At 41.1% G+C, this 25,955-nt stretch overlaps 5 protein-coding genes and 2 long non-coding RNA genes across 12 annotated transcripts; 2 read left to right on the top strand and 5 right to left on the bottom strand.

The window, feature by feature from the left end:
* Positions 1–2: 2 nt before the first annotated feature.
* LOC116922577 (glycerol-3-phosphate dehydrogenase [NAD(+)], cytoplasmic) lies at positions 3–2,790 on the bottom strand. Its single transcript, XM_032928956.2, has 9 exons — positions 2,648–2,790; positions 2,422–2,541; positions 1,924–2,104; positions 1,717–1,857; positions 1,398–1,652; positions 1,105–1,335; positions 880–986; positions 722–814; positions 3–335 (listed from the first exon to the last, which is right to left on the bottom strand). Exons 2-9 carry the CDS (start codon positions 2,463–2,465, stop codon positions 311–313), a joined length of 1,077 nt encoding a protein of 358 aa, XP_032784847.2. The 5' UTR covers positions 2,466–2,541; positions 2,648–2,790; the 3' UTR covers positions 3–310.
* A 197-nt stretch (positions 2,791–2,987) lies between these two features.
* Positions 2,988–5,006, top strand: LOC116922579. The gene is made up of 3 exons (XR_004394098.2): positions 2,988–3,123; positions 4,471–4,641; positions 4,709–5,006. It is a non-coding gene; the product is annotated as an uncharacterized LOC116922579 (long non-coding RNA).
* On the bottom strand, positions 4,027–5,485 carry LOC116922578 (single-strand selective monofunctional uracil DNA glycosylase). Its single transcript, XM_032928957.2, has 4 exons — positions 5,135–5,485; positions 4,712–4,975; positions 4,486–4,635; positions 4,027–4,423 (listed from the first exon to the last, which is right to left on the bottom strand). The coding sequence occupies exons 1-4, from the start codon at positions 5,483–5,485 to the stop codon at positions 4,289–4,291; spliced, it is 900 nt and encodes a 299-aa protein (XP_032784848.2). The 3' UTR covers positions 4,027–4,288.
* Positions 5,486–5,699: 214 nt separating this feature from the next.
* On the bottom strand, positions 5,700–8,976 carry LOC116922575 (mothers against decapentaplegic homolog 4). 4 transcript variants are annotated; one of them, XM_045174042.1, is made up of 12 exons: positions 8,765–8,976; positions 8,506–8,652; positions 8,335–8,439; positions 8,091–8,265; positions 7,754–8,032; positions 7,594–7,688; positions 7,452–7,563; positions 7,085–7,375; positions 6,909–7,024; positions 6,705–6,841; positions 6,202–6,640; positions 5,700–6,138 (listed from the first exon to the last, which is right to left on the bottom strand). In XM_045174042.1, exons 2-12 carry the CDS (start codon positions 8,635–8,637, stop codon positions 6,058–6,060), a joined length of 1,962 nt encoding a protein of 653 aa, XP_045029977.1. In that variant the 5' UTR covers positions 8,638–8,652; positions 8,765–8,976; the 3' UTR covers positions 5,700–6,057. The 4 variants fall into 4 exon arrangements, with proteins under 4 accessions (XP_045029977.1, XP_032784843.2, XP_045029976.1 ...); XM_032928952.2 differs by having other exon boundaries at positions 7,452–7,593; positions 7,624–7,688; XM_045174041.1 differs by having other exon boundaries at positions 7,452–7,688; positions 8,744–8,976.
* Positions 8,977–9,431: 455 nt separating this feature from the next.
* Positions 9,432–12,357, bottom strand: LOC116922576 (sialin). 2 transcript variants are annotated; one of them, XM_032928954.2, is made up of 11 exons: positions 11,985–12,357; positions 11,628–11,911; positions 11,311–11,435; positions 11,133–11,241; positions 10,852–11,035; positions 10,647–10,780; positions 10,432–10,581; positions 10,233–10,365; positions 10,000–10,172; positions 9,853–9,924; positions 9,432–9,785 (listed from the first exon to the last, which is right to left on the bottom strand). In XM_032928954.2, the coding sequence occupies exons 1-11, from the start codon at positions 12,061–12,063 to the stop codon at positions 9,582–9,584; spliced, it is 1,647 nt and encodes a 548-aa protein (XP_032784845.2). In that variant the 5' UTR covers positions 12,064–12,357; the 3' UTR covers positions 9,432–9,581. The 2 variants fall into 2 exon arrangements, with proteins under 2 accessions (XP_032784845.2, XP_032784846.2); XM_032928955.2 differs by having other exon boundaries at positions 11,980–12,356.
* Positions 12,358–14,513: 2,156 nt separating this feature from the next.
* Positions 14,514–21,492, top strand: LOC116922573 (angiopoietin-4). 2 transcript variants are annotated; one of them, XM_032928946.2, is made up of 10 exons: positions 14,514–15,857; positions 15,933–16,046; positions 16,108–17,449; positions 18,726–18,850; positions 19,004–19,090; positions 20,401–20,527; positions 20,707–20,756; positions 20,868–20,938; positions 21,011–21,088; positions 21,152–21,492. In XM_032928946.2, the coding sequence occupies exons 1-10, from the start codon at positions 15,640–15,642 to the stop codon at positions 21,277–21,279; spliced, it is 2,340 nt and encodes a 779-aa protein (XP_032784837.2). In that variant the 5' UTR covers positions 14,514–15,639; the 3' UTR covers positions 21,280–21,492. The 2 variants fall into 2 exon arrangements, with proteins under 2 accessions (XP_032784837.2, XP_032784838.2); XM_032928947.2 differs by having other exon boundaries at positions 14,517–15,857; positions 20,913–20,938.
* A 2,285-nt stretch (positions 21,493–23,777) lies between these two features.
* LOC123472463 lies at positions 23,778–24,478 on the bottom strand. The gene is made up of 2 exons (XR_006646917.1): positions 24,435–24,478; positions 23,778–24,280 (listed from the first exon to the last, which is right to left on the bottom strand). It is a non-coding gene; the product is annotated as an uncharacterized LOC123472463 (long non-coding RNA).
* Between the last annotated feature and the right edge of the window lie 1,477 nt (positions 24,479–25,955).

Here is a 25,955-nt window from a genome sequence, read left to right as displayed (position 1 = left end):
AGCAGCATTGCCAAGTAATGTATTTCCAAAGTTGACAACAAATTAATCAACAACGATAGACGGATAGACAACAAAAGTAATAAACCATAGTGACGCACCATACGGTAGCCTACTTAACAGGAAACCCCGATACATATTTTAATAATTTTATTCCCAGCTCGGTAAACGGTAGAATTGTTCACGTTGCTAGGAGGTGTAGAAACTTTGGTAAGTTGGAGTGAGAAAATCAGGCACACACGAGAGAAAATACAATGTGGCTAGAATCAAAGAGAGGACCAGCAAAGTGTAAGGTGGTGGGGTGGGAGATTGCTTAAAGCTTGGCTCGCGAATCGGCCCTGTCGACACAAAAAGATGAAAATAAAGAAGTTTTCGTTGCAAAAGTGTCATACGTGATACTACATTCGCTTTTGTTAAGGATTTTTAGTTCTAATCATACTACTATGCAGACTGATTACTGGGGCAGTAAACAGCGTGCGAATAGAACCACACAAACCCTTTTTCCACTGGGGAGAGGCCACAAATGAACAGGCGGACAATAATGTGGGCTACTACTTAAGAAGCACTTTGAAAAGAAGGTTAGTCAACAAACACTAGCTAGGGGGAAAGGAATTCCCTGTACACAGAGATGATCCACCGGCAGACAAAAAAATCTTGTGCTACATTCTATGACAACCACATAGTGCAGACCGATCTGAACACGCAATCGCATTCCACCACTCACATGTGTTCCGGATGGTTGCGAATGCAATCGATCATCTGCTCCGGAGCGAGTTCGCCTAAGCAAATTCGATGAATAGCTGTGAAGAGAGGGAATCTGAGAATAAAACCGACTAATTAATTATCTGTTTCCCCAACACACATTCGAAAACGTTCACATACTTGTCCTCAATGCCTTTACTTTTCAGCATAAAGTTCACCTCCTCTGCAGTCGCGGGTCCCTGAAGCTGTTGACCATTGAGCATTTCTTTCTCCAGTTCAGCAATGCTCTGAATAGTCATAACATCGGCTTAATTGTCTTAATTCCATTTCACTTAAATGACATTGCAAATGCAGGCTTAATGTCTTTTAGAAAATCTAAACTTCCGTTCGGTGAAACTCAGCTACCTTCTTGGACTTCACAAATGCCTCTGAAACACGTCGGTTACGTCCACCGTAACAAGTTGTGATCAAATCTGCGACTCCACAGCTTTCAAAGAACGTTGATAGTTTGGAACCTGGGTAGAAAAGTTCCGCGAATTTTATCATCTCCATCAAACCCAAACGAATGACCGCTGCCTTCGTGTTGTCACCGTAGCCCAAACCATCAACGAATCCGGCACCACAAGCCACGATGTTCTAAAGCTCAAAATTTGAATTTTAGATATCAACCAACTCCGCCTTTCATAGCAATGTGTTACCTTCAAAGCACCGCACATTTCAACTGCTTCAACGTCATTCACAACCACCACTCTGAAGTAGTGAGTTTGAATGATGTCGCGCAAAACGTTTCCCTCCTCTTGCGATGCAGCTCCAATGGTTGTCTCACAAAATTTTTCGTCTGCTACTTCTGGGGCAAGATTGGCGCCCATTAAAACAGATATAGGGATGTTAAGCTTTTCCTGAATGGCATGTGAAACCAACTCAATGCCACCTCCTGGGACTGGCAAAAAACCCTAAGGTTATAGGGAGAAAAAAATATTTTGTTTACCTCTAAGTAATATACACAAATAATTTTACTTTGATTAAGGACAGTCCAAAAGCATTAGCCTTGATCTTCCCAACTAGTTGGTCACAAATTCTTGTGATAAATTGATGAGGGATAACAAAGATCAAAATATCAGCTTCTTTGGCTGCTTCAACTACATCAGGGACTGCAATCTAATTAATAGAAACATAATATCTATAACTTTCTTCACAAATGTTCTACACTTATAATGACCTTACAACATTCTCAGGTAGTTTATGGTTGGGCAAGTATTTCACATTTTCATGTGTTTCATTGATAATTTCAGTCAGCTTTCGTCCATTGATAATTTCTTCAAAGACCCACATGGACACTTGGCTTTCAAACTGGCCGCTGTGCTTCACAACATTGTGGCCAATGATCTTTGCAATGGTTGATCCCCTACAAAGAACATATTAAGGCAGAGCTTTAGACAGGCAAGCCTAACACTATGTTTGGTCAGATAGTAAAATGTATTTTCAAAGATAATAAAAGGAAAACAACAAAAGAAATGTAGGCTAAGGGTCACCTTCAGCCAATGGGCTTTCTAAATTATGATCTATTTTTATATCAGGAGAGAGCTGATCTATGCTGCTGTTGAGATAAAACTTATAAACCAGTGAAAGTTGAATTTAGCATATATATAAAACTAAAATGAAATTTGTACAGTAAATAAAGTAATAGATTAAAGACTTTAAATAGTCAAGAAAATGAAATACCAATTTCCTGATCCCACAACGCAGACTTTCTTCTTCATGCTCATGTTGTCACGCGACGAAGAGAAAAAACACACTGAACTAGGACGGTAAAAGTTAGACGGCAAAAAACAACGAATCGATCTAAATAAATTCAATCGAAAAAACATAGCCAAAGTGCTAGTTACATAACATGATATATGAAAAATATTAAATATCTATGTAACGTATAAGTATATCCAAATGAAACCTTTTGCTTAGTGCGCTAAACCGCTAACTGCCTCGTCTGCTGATGCGCTCTGCGCGAAGAAAGTTTCGATACTGCGAGCCAAACAGATGTCCCCCTACTCGATATATATGGAAGCGAAATTGTCTCTCTCGTCTGCTCTGCTGTCGTCTGGAGTCTCGACTTGATGAGAGGAGAGGGAGATGGAGCCTATAGGACTAGGACTGGTTGTCAAGTTTTTCGTCTGGAATTCCTGGAAACTTAATTTGAATTTATAATTAGTGAAAGTGCACGGCGACTTGATGAGTGCGTTGTTTGAATTTTGATGCACTGAAATACGACGCAATAAAAAGAGCCTCCGTTTTGTTTAGGCTTGACGGTGTCGTTGTATCTCAAGCAAAGCGTACCATCCAAAGATTAGTCTATGTTTGTCCACTCGGCATTTGGCTGATACTGCTATTATTACAAAAGCAAAACGTCGAGGATATTTTCATCGCGTGGTAAGGCTCCATGGGAATATACATTCGGCCTGTTAATTGAAACCGCTTGTTTTTTCGGGAATCAAGGAGTCATCTTATCAAGGAAATAGGCTACATGTGTGTTTTGACGCCTTTGACCTCCCTCCCCTTTCGGACTTGAAACTATAGCCATTAGCACTGTGAAAATATCCTCTTGCCAGTTCTAAATCCTCTGATAAGAGCAACCTTCAAATAATTCCTACAAAACATTACCCTGGATGTTGGGAAGAACAGCTTCGAAGACATTTGATAAAGCGCACTAACGAGGGAGCGAGTCGAAAGAATATGGCGGTTGAAACCAGAAATGGCTTCCTCGATTGCTATTGTTATTTTTAGTCTTTTTTTTTCTTTTTTCAAACTGTAAATTGAACCGAATAAGGGAGGGAAAAACTTTGCTAGCTCATACTGGAATTGAGTAGGATTCAATCGAACGAACTTTCTTTTTCTTCGTTTTCCTTGAACTACGAATCGCCATTGCAGCTGACGTGCGCTAGGCGATGATCAATCAGACAACACATTATTATTTCAAAATTGTTCATTGACCAATGCCAAACCAGCTTAATTTTTGTGGGTGGCGGAAATTAACATTATTTTGGTTTCTATTACTCTCTTCGTCAGAGTGTCAGTAAAAGGAAAATGAGTCTTTTGTACGGATTCTGTAGGCTTTCGTTGTGCAGTAGTCTGACTCTATCTGTAGGTGCTATGCAGTACTTTATAGGTTGCCAAGGGTAGGAATAAAGTTAGAATGCTAGATTGCCAACATTCTAGTCGATTTTCGGCGTAAAAATGCAAAGGAAACTCGCCAAACGACACATGTGAGACCCACCTCGTTGTTCGGGGATTGAGTTACATCTCAATTATTGTTAAGGATGGAAGCAGGATGTGTTAGCGTATCAGTTGAGATGTATATTCATTTCCACACTGAGATCAAAAATGTAAATAAACTAGAAATGTTAACTTTTACAATGTTAAATGAGATAACAACAATAGAACAAAATTCTTTGACGAATATCTTTATGGCTTGGTTATTTAGTTTTTTAGCATTTTAAAAATGGCTTTTGAGTTCTTTAAAATTTAAAAAATTCACAACAATACTGCACCTTGTCAATTAAGTTTGTAACAGTTGACTTGGGGTTAATATGATTGATTAGGTACATTGATGCAGCTGATCTCCGCGAACAATGTGGAGAATATTCATTTCTTGCATGGATTTTAGTACAGCTTCCTTCCAGCCCTTGTTGGCCGAAGGATTGATGGGACTGGGATGTAGAATGCAACCAATCTATTTATAAGCGTTTATCATTATTATGTGACATTTTTCTTCCACAGGTAAAAATTTCATACCGTTACGTTTAGGGAGTGCTTCTTAACTGTCTCCCGTACACGATACTCAGCAAACTTCCCGATACCAATAACGATATCCACTTTCAGAACAGTGATGATCTCGCCAAGTGATGAGTCACATAATTCCATAATTGCTTGGCGGTCCGACGACTTAAAGTAAATGCAACAAACCATTGGTGTAGCAATTCAATACCCACAAGGGCGTGCTAATGTATGATTATAGTACTTTTAATTCAGGAGGAGTGATATTGCGGCCACTCGTGTGCATGAAGCTCAGTGGACAGTAGCTGTAAACAAAACAGTTTTTGAACATGTTTTCTGGAGTAATGCAGATGTCTCGGAAGAAACCCCAAAAGCGTTGGCCGCTAACCTCGGTACGTGGACATTGAAAGCCTTGGACCTTCCGCTGAGGATGCTCTATAGGCGGATGACCAACTGTTCCGACAATTCCGAGCCAATCTTGAACCAATCTTGCAGCTCCAAATGGAATCTGATCACGAAATACAGTCATGATAGAGTTACTAGTCTCAGGCCAAATAATAGAGAATGTAAAATGATGAATGCAACTACAGTTGGATTGTGTGTGATAGAATGAGGCAATCATCAAATGATACTTACAAATTGAATTGTAACAAGAAAACATAATTACCCCAGTTTGGACCATTCCCCAAGGCCCTGGATTCATACCCACAAAAAGAATTTGTTTTTTGGTATTGCCGAACTTAGAAACAAATAGGGAATGTGTTTCCCATGCATAATTCAATGGATTGTACACATACGCCACAGGAGGACTAAACAACAGCCGATTCAGTTCATTGCTTAGCCTGCTTTCAATATTCAGAATTTGTACAGCAATCGAGGCCGTGGTAAGTTGGCCTTGAGTTTCGTCTACTCCATGTTTCACTTCGTTGGGTGTCATCCCAGTGGATGCATCAACATAAGTAGGAACAGTCAATGCCGAATTACTTGCTGTACTCGGTGTCACATTAAACAAATCCATTGCGTTATATTGAAACAGATAATTTCAGTCGTGGCAAAGTAAAAAAACTTGCATTTGTTTGTTTTGTCTTTTGGATAACCACTATCAGCGCCATCTAGTCACGTGGAGATCACCTGCTTGTGCCTCAAAAAGGCGTAGGGGAAAGCAAGATGAAATCAAAAACCTAAATGGATATGGATAGATACAATAAATAAATAGAATAAAACAGGACAAATTCTGGGCAAGTCTTATTTTCTTTTAATCGACAGACTGAGTAGCCAAATGTAAAAGTAACATGGAAAACAAAAGACGGCATGCAATATTGGAGTTCTTCACACCAAGCATCATTAACAATACGATATAGTGTCAAACATCAGAGAAGAAGCACTCTCTGTTAACCAAAAAAAAAAGACGGGAGAGACGTCAGCTAATTTTCTTAGAATGTCCAGGACATGCATGGTACAACGGGAAACCCATAAGAATTTGAATGCTATTGCACAAATGTGGCACGTCCAATTTTAAATTGATTGACGTTTTCAGCTTAAATGTAAAAATGGGAAAATTCCATTGCCATTTTTAGAGGTTGGCTATTTTTATTCATGAGGTCTTGGCCCATCAATTGGCATAGTATGTAATACCTCGTCAAGTAACTGTAGTGCGCGATGTAAATGAACCTGGATAACCAAAAGATACACGATGAAGATCCTAAACAGAAAAATAGAAATAAAAATATATACCTCAATCCAACAAGGAGTTTCCTTGATTGAATTTCGCGGGTAATCAGGACCCCATCCTTTAACAAACGAGAGCCGGAGGATACAAAGTCTTCTCAAATCATCTACTCCGATACCCGCGGCAGCCGTCAAACTAATTGGCGGTGGCATGCCAGGAACATTGTTGGAACCGGGCATATGCCCAGCTACCGCAGCGGCTTGAGCAGCAGCTGCAGCCTGAGCGGTGGCTGCCTGCTGTTGCATTTGCCCATGACACTGCCTCAAGTCAAACACCTTGATGTAGGCCGAAGGATATATCTTATGAACTGCATCTCCTGGAGCTCGACCAGCTTCTCGATCCAGGTAGTAGCTCTGAACAAAAACGCTGTGATCAGACAAGCAGCGGAGCCAAACGTCTCCTTCTCCACGTAGATCCAACTGCACTCCTTTACCTATATGTAAACTGAGGCAAAAAACGAATGAACACAAAGGCAAGTGAAAACTTGACTTTGAGTCCTAAAATTTACCGTGCCCTTTCACTCTGATCAGTTCGATGCACGTTGCTAAGGGCTCCCAAGCAAAACCGGTCACCGCCTGAGGGATCAACGTATCCGTCAACAGTCACAGTTGGACAGGACGATGGAACTTTGAACGTTTCTCCCACCTAAACAAGGCAAATTGTAATTTAGACAGTAATCGAGATCGTAATTGTGTGTGTTTCCTTTACCAACCTGCGTGTCTAACTCAAAATATGCAACCGAGCACCAGAACTCTGGTACTGGTTGCGACGACAGAGGGGTTTGTACTCCTAAATCATGTTGCTGCACAGTAGGAGTTTGGTGAGGCCCTGTTGAAGCTGAAGTTTAATTTACGTTATCGTGAGTGCAATGGGTTATTCATGACATACAGTAGCTCGGGTGATGATTCCTTGGATCGGGAGGTTGCATAGTTTGCGTGTAGGTTAACGTGCTATTCCCAGTCCATGTACCCTGTCCACTTACACCGGCACCGCTAGGAGGACACGATACCGAGCCCGATCCGACGACCGGCTGATTGTTCATTGCAACGGCCATAGGTGGAGGTACACCTTGCGGAGGAGCATAGCTCTGCTGCTGACCAACCGTATTTTGAGAATTGAGTGGTTGAAATCCATTCTGTTGGAGGTTATGCGGTGACATAGGGATCAAGCCCGCAGAGCCTAAAAAAAAATATTTCACCGACAAATTAGTACAGGTTTTTTTGTTTTAAAATTCCCAGAAGAAGAAAATACTGACTTGATGGCATGTCGTTGCCAAAAAAGACCTGTCCACTACTCGACGATGAGGCCCCTTGAGGTGTGGGCGTCGGGATACTGTGTTGCTGTTGCTGAACCTGCTGTTGCTGAACCTGCTGCTGTTGAACCTGCTGCTGTTGAACCTGCTGCTGTTGAACCTGCTGCTGTTGAACCTGCTGCTGTTGTTGTTGCACCTGCTGCATATTGTGCGGCGGGCTAGTCGGACTACTAGGTGGCACTATGACAAAAACGTTCGTTATGTCTTTCGACATCGACAGAAGTTGCCATATGAAAATTCATTACATTGCCCTTGATTCTGAGACGGATGTGGCATCATGGAAGTGAAGGTCGGTGTAGGTGGAGGACCATGATGCTGTATAGTTTGAGGAGGTTGTTGTTGCATTGTAGGAGGCATTTGTGGGACAACTCCTGACACCCCAGGTGTCGACATTCCCATACCCATCTGAGGCTGACCACCTCCACTGCCATCCACGTCCATGCTTCGCGAAAGATATTCATCCTTTACCATTGCGCTAGATGACGACGCTCCACCAGATGGTTGTAAGCTGAGGCTAGAGAGATCTGGAAAAGAAAAAGAAGGCAATAAAGCTACCAGTCTCAAAATGCTTAAATAGCTTACCAATTCCAGGTGAAACAACCCTTTCATAATGATATGGGTTCACACAAACTGAATCACACTTCAAATCAAATGCAAATTGACAAAACTTGACATGTTTCAGCTCATTTTTATGCAAATCAGGCCATCTCCAAATTCTGGCATATATGACATGTGGGAAACCTTTTCTTCCAGCCACCTAAATTAAGTTAGATTACTTAGTATCTGGTTAATGAATTCTAGCAATGGAGAGTATTCTACTAATGACCTGAAGTCTTCCATCTAATGTCCTCTGAATGGTGACACACTTGCTTGGATGAGCTCCGTTGGTTGTAATGGCAGTAATCAAACTGTCAAGTTCATCCCTCTTTTCCTGAAAGAAGATCAGAAAATTAGTTCACACTCTAAAGACATGAAAAAAAAAAAAAAACATTTTTACCTTTAACTTTTTGACAAGGCTCTCAATGGCACGCTTTGAGAAACTCTCACTCTCCCCTCCTTGTCGATGGCACATTAAACTGTGAACGATACTGAGGCAGGCATCTGCACTGGTTGGACTACTGCTCGTCATCTTAGGCTCACTTGTCTGAATGGAAAGAATTCACCAACACAGATATGTGTAAGCGTTGCATAATCGCCAGAGGGGGTTGACATAACATTATGGGATTGTTACGCACATTGAATTTTTGAAATTTTACCTGCAGGCTGGATTCTAAAATCCGGCCACCTCACCCACGTACAAATTTCAAAACAAAGACGACTCAAACAAGCGCAGTCTGGCGATACAGACTTCAACAATCCAAACTCAAAATGTTATATTGCACAATAATCACATAATACTTTTCGAACTGCCTTAAACGTCTACACACGTCAACACACGCCTTTACGCCTCCATTGCATAGCCCCGGCGTTGACAGATTTTTGGCGCCTGTCTGGCGCCAAACAAAAATCTAAGATTTTCTCAAAAACCTCGAGGCGGTCTTGTGTCTCTCCGCTTCAACTTTCCTGAATAGTCTATTCTATTTTTGTGATATTTATTAAGCAAATAAGCATCCTACAAACTTGTTCTTCAATTATCCTACTAGTCATCATGGTCGAGTGTTGCGGAATACGGCGGGATCTGCGATTAGTCATTCAGGGAAAACCAATTCCATTTATGGTCTCAGCCACTTCGTAATTTTTACGTTGAACAACTTGATATTATGAGCAGTCTCCATTTGGATAAACCTGTTTTAAAAAATAAACCACCATATTTTAAATGGGCAACCAGTGAAACTTGAATGTGGTAGCAAGTGACATGATTCATGTAGGATAAAATAATTAGTTGGATAAATGTTACGAATTGCTTGCATCAACGATTCAACGTATCAATAAAAGAATTATATTTCGTTTGGGTTTCATTAAACCCACAAAAAGAATAAATTTTCAATTTAATGTGCTGTCTTAAATATATGCTATAATGAACAACAACAAGATTGGATGGCAGAATGTAGGAGAAGACCGACATTAAGAATTTCACGACTCAAAAGTCTCAGTTCTGTTAGAGACGGGCGATACCGTAGGTTGAAACAATCGCGTATTTTTTTCTTGAATATCAGCACCAAGTGGGAGGGCCCATTTTTGCCGTTCACTCGACCCGAAAATGAGATAAATCAGAGCTCCGAAAATATAGAGAGAACCACTGATGTAGAAAACTTTAGCCCATTCACTTGCTGATCCCTTCATTAAGAGATAAAAGTACTCGTGAAAATTTGAAAATATCAAATATGAACTGAATCCATTTTACCGATGGTGTCAGATAAGCAATGACAATAGGAGAAACGAAGCCTGGAATGGTTCCTATTGTGTTGGAGATACCCTTGAACGATTGCAATCAAAATTTTATCATTTGTGACATTTTTTGCGTAATCAATGAGTAGTGGTTGTATGTTACCTGCAGAACACCAGAATATTGAGGGGCTAGATCAATATTGGAGAACATAAAACCACCCATAATCGCTATTTCACTGCCGGCCTGGCTCAGTGCTAGCAAGAAAACGGCGATATAGCGCCATTCGAATGTCAATTGACCCACGATAAAGAAACTGCAGGCCGGCAAAAGGAAGCCTGTTTCACACCACAAAATCGTTTAGTAAGTTTTTGCCAATAATTTATTGTGAAACTCACCAATCGTGTTGAAGATTTTCCTCAGCCATGTCACGGAACACAGCTGCTTTCCACGACACCAATCGAAGAATTTTCCAGCTACGAGATGGACGACCAGAGCAGCAGCGTATGGCATAGACGACAATAGTCCGTTCTAAGGACAAAGAAGTCGTTAAAGAAAATATTTACAGCAGCTGATTGGAATCGATCTGTCCAATACTTGCGTGATGTCGAACTTGAGGGCTTCTTTCATGAAAATGGGCAGACCAGATATGAGAGTATAAAAGCCCCAGTTGAGACAAAATTGGGAAACATTGATGGTGTGCACAGGGCCGGAAGTGAGAATACCTTTCCAGGGGATGCTGTTGTACTATATTTCGATCCAATTTTTCATTAACTGGCTGGAAAATAGAACAACAAACACGCATTATGTACCTTTTTGCCATGTTGTTTCTTCAGGCAATATGGTTCCAAGAAGGTGAGCTCATCGTTGGTTATACGCGGATGAGTCTCGGGAGAGTCGTGAACCAGGAAAATGGCCAGCACGACCCAAATGACTCCCAGCAAACCTGATGTTCATGGTTCGATTAACTTGAGAAAATTTGGACGAAGACATTTAGTAATATTAGAAATAACATACCAGACAGGTAGAAGATGGAAGGCCATCCACCAGCAAAACCGTATTCACAGAGGAAACCTGACAGTGGGAAAGTGATGGAACTGCCTAACGTAAAACCAGCGAACGCCAGACCTATCAACGTTGCTCGTTCGTCGGGAGCTGACCACCGAGAAAAGAGTGGCTGTATGGTCGGAAAAGCAAGACCCTTTTTTAAAATAAAAAAATCGATTCCATAAGTCATTATCAAATAACAGCACTTGGGGGGTGCGAATGCTATTAGAAAACGGTAGATTCATAATTACCGATGCCAAGCCAAGAGTGAGTCTCAAAAAGAAAAATATTCGACTCCATTGAGCCACAAATGGAGATAGCAGACTAATAACACTCATGGTAGACATTGCTAAAATCAGGCTAAACCAAAAAGACGGAAAAGTTGATCTTTAGAAGAATATCCATTCAAATGAAAATTTAGATGCCTACATGGCTTTGCTGCCAGCTATTCGATCGCTTAGCCATCCACCAAAGACCTGCGTAACCCAAAATCCATAGTAAAAGGCGCTCAGCATGCTGCCTTGTACTTCTTTGTTCCAATCGAGCCCTTCTTCCTACGTGAGCCAAATGTGAAACAAAAGAAAAAGTATTAATAACAATAGGACAGCATTCTCTTACAATGTCGGTCATCGTCGCATCCGTATTTGACTCAAAAACCGCAAATATACGTAAGGAATAAATAGCCGAAGGCGAATACGCCACCTATAGCAATACAATAACAAATACTGTTGTCTTAAGATGCTCACCTCGTCGAAAATGTGCCGCAGGTCATCGCCAAAAGAATCTTTTTGCTCTGCCGAGTCGTAGCCAGGACTGGAAACGAACCGAGTGGTGATGTCATCGCGAAAGCTATCGTTGCTAATAGCGACAACGGTCGTGTCGTTAACATAACGGAGTTCACGTACCATACACACCAGAGCAAAACTCAGGTTGAGGCGCATTAGAAAGAAGGTGAATGTGCCTGCCAAACACATTAATGCGAGGTTTAGGCGACAACTTAGCCATAATCTAGCACGGCGTCTACGTAACGCTGCAAAACAATGTCAAAAACAGTTGATTGAAATCAATGTGATCCGTAAATTCGACGATAAAAATTACATTACGTGCCAATGACGATTCAGTCGGACAGCTGCTGGTAGTCGAAATCTTACGTAAGGCCTCCATGTCTTCGTCGATGGCCATGTTGTGAGTCTGAAAGTTTTTTGCTTGAACAAACCTCGTATAAATAGTAGAATGAACTGGAGAAAATTCTTCAATGATGTACAAATGACAAAGTGCGTTAACGAGACTGTTAGCGTCTGCACTGGGAAAATCACGCACCCTGCGTAGTTGGAAGTTGGCACGGCAATGCTTAGGTATAAGCAACTACAATGTTGGCTGTTGCATTACCTGTCCTACCCCCTCTCACGTAGAAATCGTGCAAAGGCTGGGTTATACCCAAACATGTATATAAGGCATGAGATTCTTTGAACTATCGACGTCAATGGCCGCCAATGTCTATTCATCCGGATAGAATTCTGAAGCCAATAAACAATTCAAATTGAAAAATGGTTTAATTTGTTTAACCACCGAACGTTTTTTGTTCACTAGTGTACCTTTCCTTAACGTATGTTTGGTAGGATTTGACCACATTTTTGTACACGTGTAGTCCTTAGGTTGGTAACCCATCAGAAAGAGGCATGGTAAGAAATAAACGAGTCATTAAAATGAGGGCAAAGTTTGAAGGTAGAGAGGGAACAAAATTTCTGCAAAGTATTCCTCGGGGAATGCGTTGTGAAAGCTCAACTTAATGCAAAAACAAAAAACCAATGGAAACAATTTTCAGAAAAGTTCAAGGCAAGAGTTAGGGTACACAAATTCAAAAGCAATATGCAAATCATAGAGATCACTGAAAATGAACTTTAAAAGTTAATACGATTATTGGTCGACTGCAATGAATGAACTCATTTTCTGCTGGTGAGTGGGGCCTCGGTTCAAATCCCAGCTCAGTCTAGAATTTTTTTCTAGATAATTCTTATCCATTTCCACTTTTAGCTTAACTAAGGTATCGGTGGGCAATTTACACTTTACGAAAAAAGTGTTGCTTTACACCAATTTATGTTGGCCAACACCTATGCTGGGTGGAGGGACTTTTATTTACCCGACTTTCCAATGTTTTCTCATGTCGGGAAATCCTTTTTTGCAGTGTTAAGTTTCGAAAGGATAACCAGATTGAAAGCTGGCCTTCATACTGGAAGCATAACACATGCTGGTTCAAATGTGAGATGTGTTTGGTCTAGATAATTCCATCGCCGCGCGATCTTGGCCCACATTTCGACGATGCACACACATGGGCGAGAAACGGGACACTATATGAAATGCGATTGACTTAACAAGCCAGCCCAGTTTTGGTAATATAGACTGTTACTGTTAGTGCTAGTAGAGCAGTTAGTAATGTGCCAGATGCCTAGACTTGGATGCTTCATGGCTTTTTATGTTGTTGTTTTATAGTTGAAGAGGAACGAGAGAGTTTAGGTTTTTCTTTCACGACTATATGGGGTCATGGTGAAAGTGTCTGATGGATACAAACAGAGAAGATGTGGGCTTTCGCCCTTAGTGTATTCACGTACGTGCTTGCACGCGTCCTACATTACAACGTCATGAAGGACTAGGGCCAACGGAGAGTCACCCAAAAAAACACTTTCTCCTCCTCTCTTCATCTCCATCTTGCTTCTTTTTCATTTTATTATTAAGAGTTTTCCTTTCGGCGTTGCCATGTAAAAGAAATCGTTTTCCATTCATGAATGACGTTATATACGTAAAGCCATAAACTCATGGACGACTGTTGCTGTTGGTATATGCACGTAGTGAACGGAGATGAAGAACGCGAGAAGGCGTGATTCATTCGAAAAACCTCCGCTGGGGCCATTGTAGATTGTATTTAAAAAGCTTGCAAGCTCGTAGACGTGCTCTTTTATCACATCATCTCCACCTCCCTTTTTAGCTATAAAACACATTACTCGAGAGCGAGGAAATGAAAGTATAGAAAAAGCAGCGTCAAACAAAAGAATACGGTAGACCCTGTGCACCATTAAGATGAATGGCCGCAACCATCCATCCTCATGAAGTGCGGATCACGGTAAAAATAGCCCCTCACTTCACCCAGCCTATATAGGGGCGACATTATTTACCAAAGAAAAAGGCCAGTTTTCTAAAACTTCATTTAGATTTAGCAACACTGGGCGTTGCCGATTGTCAACAAAACGCCAGTAAGGTTCGCTCTAATTAGATGAACACACAGTAATCAAAAAGCGAGCGGCAAAGCTTCAAATTAATGTGCGTAGATTGTGTTTTAAAAAAATCGGCCGCAATCTGTTTCCATATGTCCGTCATTTTTCGATTAGGAATTGGAGTCTGGGAGTTTCGGTTACTACATTTGCTCTTTGATTTTCGCGATGCTGCAAAACGAATTAGCTAATGCGCTTGCAAGTGTCATCGCCCTTTGCGGAGAGAGTAGGTCAATGACTGATGCGTATTCCGGATGCGGAATTATTGCGCATATCGCTATTGCGTCTAATGTCTAATTGTTGGCAAAAAGGACGGACTAAATTTTTAGTCTAAAAAAATGTAATGACAGCGAATGATGTGTGCCATTTTAGACGTTAGCGATTAAGCGCGTGTGTGGATGAATCCGTTTAATCTTCCATGTGTGTGCCGGATGATGAGAACGTTCATCTCGTTTGTATTTGTGTGTGTAAACCATCAACACACAAACGTTGTTTATTCCCCTTTTTCTTTTTCTTATTTGTTTTGTTGTGGCTTTTCTGTATTTCTTCTTGGCTTAACGCGAGAAGCAAAATAAGAAGAAATGAGGAGAAAAAAATAAATAAACAAAGAAAAATATATATGTCTTCTGAAAAGAGAGGGTGGGCGAAAGGCGGGAGACGAAGAGAGGGAGAAACAAGTTGGGAACAGTTCAAAGTTTGAAGTTCCAAACAACCCCGGAGTAGGAAAAGTCAGTCGAGAAAGAGATCCTCGTTAGTGCTAGTGCTTCTTTCGTAACTCGTCAACGCGCGCTTTGACTTGCAAGTCACGCAGCAGTTTCACTTCTTCTCCCCCATTTTTTTTTTTTTTTATTTATTTTTATTTATGTTTGAAACGTACAAAAAATTCGTTCTAGAACCCAACGATCAGTATTCTTATCCTGGACACCAGTGCAAGTTCTTAAACGACAGTTGTGAATTGCTCTCTAGTGTGCGTGTGTGTGTGTGTGTATCTGTGTGAGTGTGTGGTCTTTTGGTCCAGTTTCAGTCCAAATCCTTCTCTAAAACGTTGATTCGATTGTGAGTCCAACAAAGTTGGCTGAAGGACGAAGAGGAGCACAAGGAATTTCGGATTGCTTATCGTCTGTTATCGTAACTGGAGCAGCAGCAGCAAAAATACGGACAGCGTGAGAAAGTGAACGGAGTAGCAACGAGTCGTGCTCAGCTGTTATAGGGGGGTTGGGGGGTGGGGGAAAGGGGATACGAAGGAAAATCTCTGTCAGCAACTCAAGGGGCTCACGTTGTCGTGAATGTCTGGAACGGCATCGACGAAAACAGCCAAAGAGGAAGAATTAAATCTTCACCATCACGTGGGAAATTTAAATTCAATTGACTTTCAAAATAGTTTAGCGTTTTCACGCTCTTCCGAGGAGGAAACACAAGAAGTAGTTAACTAAAAAAAAAGCAAAAAAAAAAACAAAAAAGGCCCGATAAGTAGGGCAGACGATCCGTCGTCATGCTGGGAATGTTAGTGATTGTTTTGGCCACTTTGTTGGTGCACCTGAGCCAGGCGGCCCTCCTGGACCCTATGACGGTCATGAGGGACGACATCTCTCGGATTAAAGTAATGATGGAAACAGTGGGTGAGCGAATGGAACGCTTCAACGACCTGTACCTGAACAAGTTAGAGACGCGTTTGTTAAGCAGCGCCACTTCTCTTGCCCACATTGACAGGTAAAATCTTCATTTCAATGATTTAGTTTTCAATGTTTGGTTGCCAATTTGTTCAAATTCGATTCGGTTTTATAGCAACGTCAAGAATTTGCAAGAAAGGGCACACGTGTGGGACACGTTCCAGTTGCACGTTTCGGCATGGAACGAGCAGATAAAATCAGTGGACAAGAAGCTAGACATTCTGAGCAGGTCTGTTATGTAAACGATAAACTACAAATAGGGCACTTAAATCTAATCTTTGCATGGACAGGGGAGCTGAAAAATGGGAGATCCTGGACGAGAAAATGGCTACTCTGATGCCGTTGGATGATCGGTTGACCAAACTGATGATAAAACTAGAAGAAACGGATGCCAGAGTGGCCGAAATCCAGCGGAAGATCAACACCCCTGGAGCGAACGGAGGTCTATCGACTTCGTCAGTCGGTGAAGCGCCGCTGTTCTCTGAATACACGAGCCGCGGGGTCCTCAGCGCTTTGAAAGACATTGAAATCAAAGTGAATAAAATCGCCACTTCAGATCATTCACCTGGAACCAATCAAGAGCGATCCGTCTTGATCAGCGGCCGCAAAGAGGAACTGGAACTGCAGAAAAAAACGTTCGACGTGGTCAACGATGTTGCGGGAAAAGTTGATTTTATCCTGGACAAAATTTCCATGAGTAAAAGGCAAAACGGCGGCAAGCAACAGATGGCGCAATCGACGGACGACAATTCAGAAGACGTTTACGATGACGGCGACTCGGATTATCCGTCTGGACCTGCTACTGGGGACAATGGCGGAGCCGGACCGTCATCCGGAATTAACCAGGCCGAACGATCTTTCGTCAAACAATGGCGTCGGATGCTGCAGCCCGTGAGACGGGCCAATCAACGATTCAATTCTTTAGATAAAGTTTTTGGCCAGCTGGACAAAATAGCTAACGCCAGTTCGATGGTGATCCGGCGCGATGCGGAAATCAGGCAACTCAAAGACGACGTGGCAGCGCTCCTGGAATGCTGTCGAGGCAATGACGTCGGACTACGAGGATTAACTAGAAGCGTCGAAGCCTTAGGCGAAGCAGTCAAAGCTGGCCAAACGGACGAGAATCAGTGCGTGAGCGAAGCTGATCTCCAGACTAGATTAAAGCACACTCAATCCGAGCTCATCCGCCAGATGGGTGACTCATTCAAAGAGCAGATGACTTCAGGCGTGGAACGCATCCGTCAGACTTGCATTGGCCAGCGGAAGAAATCGTTGGCAATTCACAACAACTCCAACGGTACGAATGTTATCGGCGACGAAGAGTCGACGACGGAAGGCGCCATAGCGTCGCAAGGGCAAACCACGCCCGTCGGACCGGACACGGGTAAACGCGACACGATGCGTAACATATCCAGCAGTGGTGCCAAAATGATTCCGCAGTCTCAGCCTTCCGTATCAGCTCACATCGGTCAAAGCGGAAAAATCGGAGTTCGTGGTTGTCACGATTTACGACTGGCCGGTGAGACGGAAACACGCGTTTATTCGCTGGCGTCGGGCAAAGAATTGAACGAAGGCGGTCGCGATTACAACACGAGATACTGCGATATGACAACAGATGGCGGTGGATGGACGGTAAAACATTTCTTTGCTCGTTTATTTTATTTTGTGCCTTTCGTTCCTGGAAGTGAATTGAAAAAAATTACCAGAAAAAGGATCTCTTCCGGAATAAGAAACAATGACGTTAGGTCGCCTAGGTTTCCGTGTAGTCGCATTACCCTAATTAGAAGGGCTTCCAGTGGGTAGGTAGGAGAGAGAGACGATAGCAGCCGGAAGCGTCCGTAATGCGACACGAATTAATAACCGAGCTGAAGCTCATCTATTATTAGCCTTTAAATATAGAAAACGAGGGAAATAAATAGCATAATATGCATACAAGGCAATTCGATCTTTTCATTCTTTCAGATTGGTCTGATTTCAATTAGTCGTACGTGTAGGATAACTACCAGGTATTTATTTTTTTTACCTGCCCGTCTATCCGACACCAACTAATTGGGAAGGCCTTCCTATAAAAACCGAGAACTGGAATCGTTACACCGTTCGACATCTTTCGTAATGGGCAATGATTTGCTAAGGGCTCTGCTAATAGGCCTGACCTGTTGTCCTAAACTTTGAGTTAATGCAGTCGAAATTCGCCATCATTTCGTGTACTGTTGGTCGTTGTCAGGTAAAATGTCGCATGATCGTCGTTATTGCCATGTGAATTTCATTTCACGTATACGCAGAGTCATGCGATGTCCTGTGGAAACTATTGTATATTATATTCAACTATTAGGCTATCTACATGGCACCGATAAGGGAAATCGTGTCAACTTTAATGTGATTGTACGTCGGGAAACAAGAGCCCGGTCCGCTTTGTATACGTTTATAGCGTGACTCATCTCTTATACCCCTTCTCTGGTACTATACTAGATCGAGTATAAAAAGGGACGCGACTGGGGGAATGGACTTTTGTTTTATCTTTTATATCTTTTCACATGGGAGAGTCTGAAAGTTTTAAAAGTCAATCCGCAGAACAAGCGATCACCTGTCCAGTTCGTATATGCAAGTAGTCGAAAATCCAACATCGGAGAAAATCAAATTGAAAAAGAGAGAATTGCGTTCGTGCGTGAATTGCCTCCATATGTATACCTGCAGTCCCCCCTGTATTTTTGTGTAGTGTGCTGGTGCCAGCAGTATATTAGTAGGACTAGACAATATACCCTGACATGTTATATTAGGCCTATATACATATTAGAAGTGAAAGGCCCGTCCCTTTGTGTGTGGCTTGTTAGATTGATGGCTTGCTGTGATATTGCTGTACATGTGTAAATGTATTTTTTAAAAGAAAAAGGATACCACATTGTTATAGGTGATCCAGCGACGAGGAGATTACGGTCTGCCCAGGGAGAATTTCTCAGTCAATTGGCGTGACTATAAACTGGGATTTGGACAGTTGGATCGCGAGTTTTGGTTCGGCAACGACTTTATCCACAGGTTTCTTTTTCATTACTTCGATGTCACTTTTCGCACGTTACAAATGTTGACTTTATCAACTTCAATCATCAGCAAAGACAACCGGTCAAACGAAACTCTACGATGACATTTGCTTTCACCCTCTCTTTTATTATAATCGCTTTCTTTATGTAGGTTAACAAACGAACACGACGTGGTACTTCGCGTGGAACTCTGGGACTTTGAGGACGGCCATGTCTACGCCGATTACGAATCGTTCAGGTATACAAAAGAAAATGGCCGATTTCCTCTCTCTCTTATTATATGTCTCTCGTTTCTCCCCCTCGGGCGATTGATTTCGGATAGCTCACTCCACCTCCCGCTATTTCTCGTTGCAGAAAAAAAAAAGAATTGCGTTCGTCATACAACAACACTCCAACCCCAAACAAAAAACTTTTTTTCAATTTTAAACAATAGCTTCCACCTAGTAGAGGGGGGGGGGGTGTTGTTTCTTTGCATTTCAATTTTTATTTACTGCAGTGGGGGAGGAAAACAAAAAAATGTAAATGAGAAAAAAAACAAAAAACAAAAGGAATGGTAGCGCCGAAGGTTATGGATTGCAGGTACAGACACGTCCAACTGTAGAGCACGAAGAATAGATAGGCTCTGATGTATAGCTGATCACGAAGGAAACAACAACGGAAAAAGTCTTTTGATTCCGTGACGACGGATTCCAATTCCCGTTCCGTTTCGTCGCTTGTTTTCACTGTCTGACTTTTTTTTTCTTATTGTTTTTTTTTTTTTTTGTAAAATTCTCCCAGGCTTTTTTTTTTTGTTACCCTGACTTACCGTTTTTTTCTAGATAGTTTCGTCTATCTTCCGCTAGGTGGTTGAAAAGCGAACTTTTCAACTGGATCAAAAACAAATAGTTTTCAAAACTTAGGTAAACATGCAAATTGCTATGTACAGAACCGTCGTCGTCATGTAATGGAGAGAAAATATTGATACAGCATGTTTCTCTTTATAAAGTATATATATTTATTCTATAGACATAGAGTATGTGAAACACTAAACTTGAGAATTACCTGAACGCCGTGATGCTATTGGCGACGCCATCATCCGTTCCGCGTCGTGTACGTTAGTGTTTTTTTTTCTTTCTCGACTTCCTTTTTCCTTCTCTGTTGCTTACCTTTCCCTCTCTTATCCTCATGTTTTTTTTATCCACTTTTCCCCTCCCATTTTCAACTTTTCCTCTCTTGTTACGTGTGGCTCGAGCCAACTGGGTCGTTAACTACACGGTCGTAGGTGGAGATACTAAACCTATCGCACGTTACACACACATTGTCATTTCTTTTTTTCTGCAGGTGGATTTTCATACCTTTACTTTTAATAATATGTCGATATTGTTGATGCGCCAATTCGTCCCGTATACCGTTTCATCTTAAAACTATAGGCTCTTGATTTGCTCATCATAAAAATTAGTTTTTTTTTTTTTTAAATTAATTGTTTTTATTTATTATTGTTTGATGTACCGGATCTCCGCATCGAATTTCAACTCCAAACGCCCACACACATGGAAAACAAAACAACAGGGTGGACAGCGAAGAGGATTTGTATCGACTCTGGGTGGAGGGCTACCAAGGCAACGCCACCGACTCACTCGGCTCTCACAACGGCTACGCTTTCAGCACTTTCGATCGGGACAATGACGAGGCTCCCGTGAGTGTGTCCTTTTTTTTTTTTTTTTTAGCTGGGACTATTTCCGTTCGAAACTGGGACTAACACAGGATGTTGTTGCGATGGAAATGTTTATTGCATTGATGCATTGATTAATTGATATTTTTTTTTTCTCTTTCTTGTTTGGTTGTTAAATTATTTTCATCTGAATCCCCGGATAGCCCTGCTGTCCTTGCGCTCCGGCTTATGGCGGAGGTTGGTGGTTTTACAGGTAAAAAATAAAAATGAATAAAATTAAATTTTTTTTTTATAAATCAATTTTTCTTATGTTGTTTAATTGAAAAATTCAATACGAGTAATTCTGATTTGTTTGGTACTTTGGTCTTTGGAACCATCATTTGGTTGGTGATCATCAAACGGGCAATAGTTGCTTTGAAGCCAATCTTAACGGAGGTTTGAAATTTCAACTAATTTTAATTCTAATTCTAATTCATTGTTAAAAATCATGTTCATTTCTCTAACCAGAATATCATTTGAATCCAATTGAAAACGATTACTTCCGTGGAATTATCTGGGAATTGTGGCGAGGCGATTATTCCCTTCGTAATTCATTTTACCCCAAAACACCTGATAACACATTATATTGATTGTACGATTTTCGATTAGGTGCGGTCGAATTGAAGATAAGACCACACGATTTCCCGAGGATGCTGCCTCAGGTAACCACTACCACGGCGGCCACACCCTTTCCGCCTTACCTAAGTGCCGACGACATCATTCCCGAAGATCCTTAACAACACCAACACAATAAGCTTTAGTCCCCCCCGCTCATTTTTCTCCCCCTTTTTAATATACTCATCGACATTTTACCCCCCCCCCCCCTCTTTTATATACCGCATAATACCCCACCTTTTTCTTTAAACAGTTGCCCTCACATTCTAGGTCTATCTCTATTTCAGCTATCGAAAAGATGATATTTTATTAATACACACACATTTGAAATACAATCACGGTTTATTTGATTATTTACCTTGATATTGCCTGTATGAATTTTTGAAATAATTCGAATCGAAATGCATAACAAAAGGGGCGCTACCATACGGCAGACTCACCCACTTTTCTCAATAATGTACCATTCGATTTTCATGCTATACGTCTGTGACCGCGATGGCCGTCATTCTGCTCATCATTTAATTATTCATTAGATTTTGACTGGTCGATCGCTGGTTTTCAAGCTACACGAGTTTCGATGATGTCGATCACGTCTAATCAATGCCCTATTTATTTAATAGATCACAGAACAGGTGAGCTGTGCTGATTCGCTTCATGGAGGTAATTCCCAAATGATTGAGGATACTGAGAAGCTTCTGTCTTATTGTTTGTTGTGTATACATGTTAAATGAAGTGGGTTGCCATAACAACGCCTTGTATGTGCGTGTTTTCGTCATCGCTATATAGTGAAACAGGAACGAAAAACACAATAAAAAATAAAAGTGGGAAAGAAAAGAATAAAGGAGAAAAGGTCACTCACTTGCACACGCGTATGTTTCGTGCCGAGCTGTTTGGTGTGTGTCTATATGGATTTCTAGTCACTCACGCAATCGAAGACTTCCAATGCATAAGTTATAGACCCTGGCGCGTGGCCGTGGCGGCCGCTCTGGATTGGCTAGGACTCACGTACAAAAGGCAACATTTGGCAAAACAAAAGAAAAACAAAAACACGAGGATAAAAAAAAAAAAGGGAAATGCAACTGAAGCGGCCAATCCCGGGAATCAACGGGAAAAAAAAAAACTCACGCGAAGTATATGGGGCAGGGAAGAAAGTTATTATTCGCTTGGGGACAGTATATACGCCTTTCCTATTGGTTACGATTGCTCTACAATAGCCAGTCAGTCAAAAAGACGAAAGATTTGTTCAACTTACGTGCAGGTTGAATTTTCTCTGTACGAAAATAATTGATGGACATTGATAAATCAATAAAACAACTATCGAAGAAGAATAGCTTATAAAATCAACTTAATTGGAATTCAATTCCCGAATGTTTACACACAGAACCCTGACACCTAACATATCGAAAGCTTCGTTTAAATCCGCAGTGATATCTATGCATCACACCTTCCATTGCCTCAGGTGTATTGTCTGCATTTTCATTGTTTGTTAAATGCAAGTTAAACCACATTTTTGTTTCTACACTAGCCGTTGTTGCCATTGTGTTTCTTATCGATCCGTATATAAATGTGGTGGTACAGCAATGGTGAGCGCTAGCTACTGCCCCCCCTCTGCAAGATAAATTATGCACACACCTGGTGTATATGTAGAGAGTGGATGGGGCCTCGGCTACCCTTCGGAGTATCTCGCGAGTATTTTTGTTTGTTTTTTTTACTCGGGTTATTCTTGTATCGATCTTTGAGACGACCTCATAGTCGTATAGGAGTCTTTTAACTAGAGCTGCCCTTTCTTCCGTTGCATAAGCGTGTACGCTCCGTTTCACGATAAATATTTTATGTACAATAACAGCTGATCTATGACATCCATTCCGTTGCAGCAGCTGTTTTTGTTTTCGGGCTCTTCTTAGGTTGCAATTGGTATTCCTTTCTTTGTTGTATTACACACCTTGACTTGGATCGATTCCTGTTTTCCTGGAATCTCACGGATTGTGGAGTACTTTTACGTTGATTCCAGTGCGTTCTCTTGTTTAGCAGGACAATGTCACTCTATCTGCAAATACAATTTCTGCTTTTGATGTTCCACGTCTTTCTTCGTGCGCACGAACGGTATACACAGATAAAAGACAATTCTTCACGAACTTATTGATTTAAAAAAAAAAAATAGGTGTCTATAATAGATTGATTTGAATTTTATATAACTGATTATGGGGTTGGAAAACTTGTTTTCAGGCACGAACACGCAGGACATCGCTCATCCGATCGCTTGGTTACCTGCTGGGCTGTACGGTAAATTAGTGTCTGTGTCACGTTGGTGTGGCTCGTACATCTGTACATCACCCTCCCTCTTTGACTTGCAAGAATCTACCCTCCAGGTGACTATATATGTGTGTATATACGTCATGTTTTTCGTAATAATCTATCCTGACAGGTTATTATTCATCGTGCCAAAAACAGGCAACTCTTTTTCATTGTTATTCCATCTGATGTTATTGCCGTTATATATTTTATTCGCAGTTAAATTTACGGGATTTATTTGTGCGGGAGGATTGCGTCAACCGGAGCAAATTATACAGCCACGCCCTTTTTTTTTTCAATTGGCATCTCCGCACAGTAGATCCTTTGAACTGGCTCCTTTTTATTTTTATTTTCCTCCTTACATATATGTGGAGGGATTGTTATATTACACACATCGTTGTATTTTGGCCCAACCCCGATCACAAGTCACTTCCGCTCATTGTTGTGTTCTTGTCATTTTCTGGGTTTGTTTAAACTTTTTATCACCCGCGCGGATGTTGTTGGTGGCCTTCGTCCGCCAGTCTGACGTATATCTATACAATAGTTTTGTTATAACGATGACGGGCTCTTGCACGCACCAATTTTTTTTCAAATTTGAAACTGATGAAGGCCAGCGCAAGTTTCAAACAGAGTCACAAAAAGTGAAACAAGAGACAGGAAATGGGATGACTTTATTTTCGGTTGAGGACATTGATCGTAGCCCAACGTCTTCCGTTTCTTTTGAGGTTGTCCTGTTCGTCTAATCATCGGGAGCTGTTCATCATAACGCCCCCCATTTCTATATTTTTCCCGATTATTTTCCTTTTTCAGCGGGAACATCAAGAGTCACGCCTGAAAGAAAGAAAACTGGTTGCTTTACGTTATCCCGTAATTATTTGGTGTTCAGTGAACGACATCGAACTGTATCGACTAAAGCTTTTTTTTTGTTTTAATAAAAATAAAAACAGCATAACACAATCAGGTAGAAATAAGAATAAAAATTTACCGTTACAAGAAAACGCGATGAAATTTTAGCCCGTCCACCCCCCCAAAAAAAAAAAAGTCCCGGCAAATAAAATAAAAAAAAAACACTTTTAGAAGAAGAGAAACCTAAGCCGTTGAGGTTACGCTCTGTCGGGTAGAGAGGACGACACCCGTACACCGTGAGCGGAGAGAGTAGAATAATTCGCACGGTGTGTGCGCAACAAACAACCTATAGGGAGCAGTCAGCAGCCACTTCCGTTTTCGATGGGGACATGTACACGCCCTCTGTAACATCTTTTTCAGTCTTACGTCGATGAATCCTTCATTGCCCTTTTTTTTTGTTTGTTTTTAGAAACTTGTGTGGGGAAACACGCACGAACGTTCAAAGGGCTGAGGCGCGCAATCGAATATTTGGCAATTGCGGACATTGTTTTTCAGGTATCCTTCAAAAGTAACAGATAAAATAATAATGAAAAACAAAAACTATTTCTAGATTTCGTTCATGTCAGGTCATCATCTTTCTTGTTTCATGTTTTCTCAAAAGTTGTTGAAATCGATCCTTTACAAGGAATATCCTTGTTCTCTGTACATTTGGAGCTAATAATAGACGTTGTATTTATATTATACAAGGGCTACAGTTAAGAAATCAAGAGGATCTCGTGAGTGAACTAAAGAAAAAAAAAAAAACATTTCTACTGTCACGAATGATCCCAGTCTTTTGAAAATTTCCCTCGTCTTTTGGGCGATGATCAAGTCGCGTGTTACAACGACAGCGAACATACCACGCGATTCGTCCGCCTTTTTTTACACAGATAGACCGGGACAGGACATCCGCACGAACACACATACATATACACACCGAAATAAAAAAAAGTCAAGCGAGACCTATACTTCCCTTTTCTGTATAGACCTCCACCCCCCCTTAGTTCAGTACATGCGACAAAACGTAAAAAAAAATAAAAAAAAACTTTTCGGGTTGTTGTTTATACCTGGGACCCGCCATGATGTGTACAACAGTAGCAGGGAGGGGTACATATAAAATAACAAGCACAAGTTTGGAACATGTAGCTATATAACATCTAATGACATATATCATAATAGCCAATCATCTTCATCGGTTAACTAAAATTTTATTTAAAAGTTGAGCCCAGGTATATATTGCAAATGGAATTAAATATAAGGGGATACCTGCAATCAGATTGATGTGTTCTCTCATTTTTTTTTTTTTTTAATAATTATATTCCCTTCATTCTGTGACATTGTATTCGTTTCCGGTTTCCTCTTTCCTCTGAAATGTCAATGATCGGCACAAATATTCGGTACGCCCAGGCTAGAAAAAAAAAATCGAATGATTATTTGATTTTGGAAAGAAAAAAAAAAAAAAGTTTTTCTGTTCGTTTCCCTGGACTTTTTCTTTTTTCCTCTCCCTTTTGCTTTACACTTTCCTCCATTGTTGCGTGTGTAAATTTAAATATCTATACTACGTTATACGTCTATTCTTTTTCATTTCTACTAGTTTTGACTAGTCTCGTTCGTTAATTTA

Source organism: Daphnia magna, linkage group LG5, assembly GCF_020631705.1.
Source record: "Daphnia magna isolate NIES linkage group LG5, ASM2063170v1.1, whole genome shotgun sequence".
In the NCBI taxonomy this organism is placed as follows: domain Eukaryota; kingdom Metazoa; phylum Arthropoda; class Branchiopoda; order Diplostraca; family Daphniidae; genus Daphnia; species Daphnia magna.
Note: the sequence above shows the minus strand (reverse complement) of the source record. Positions and strands in the feature narration are given on the sequence as shown.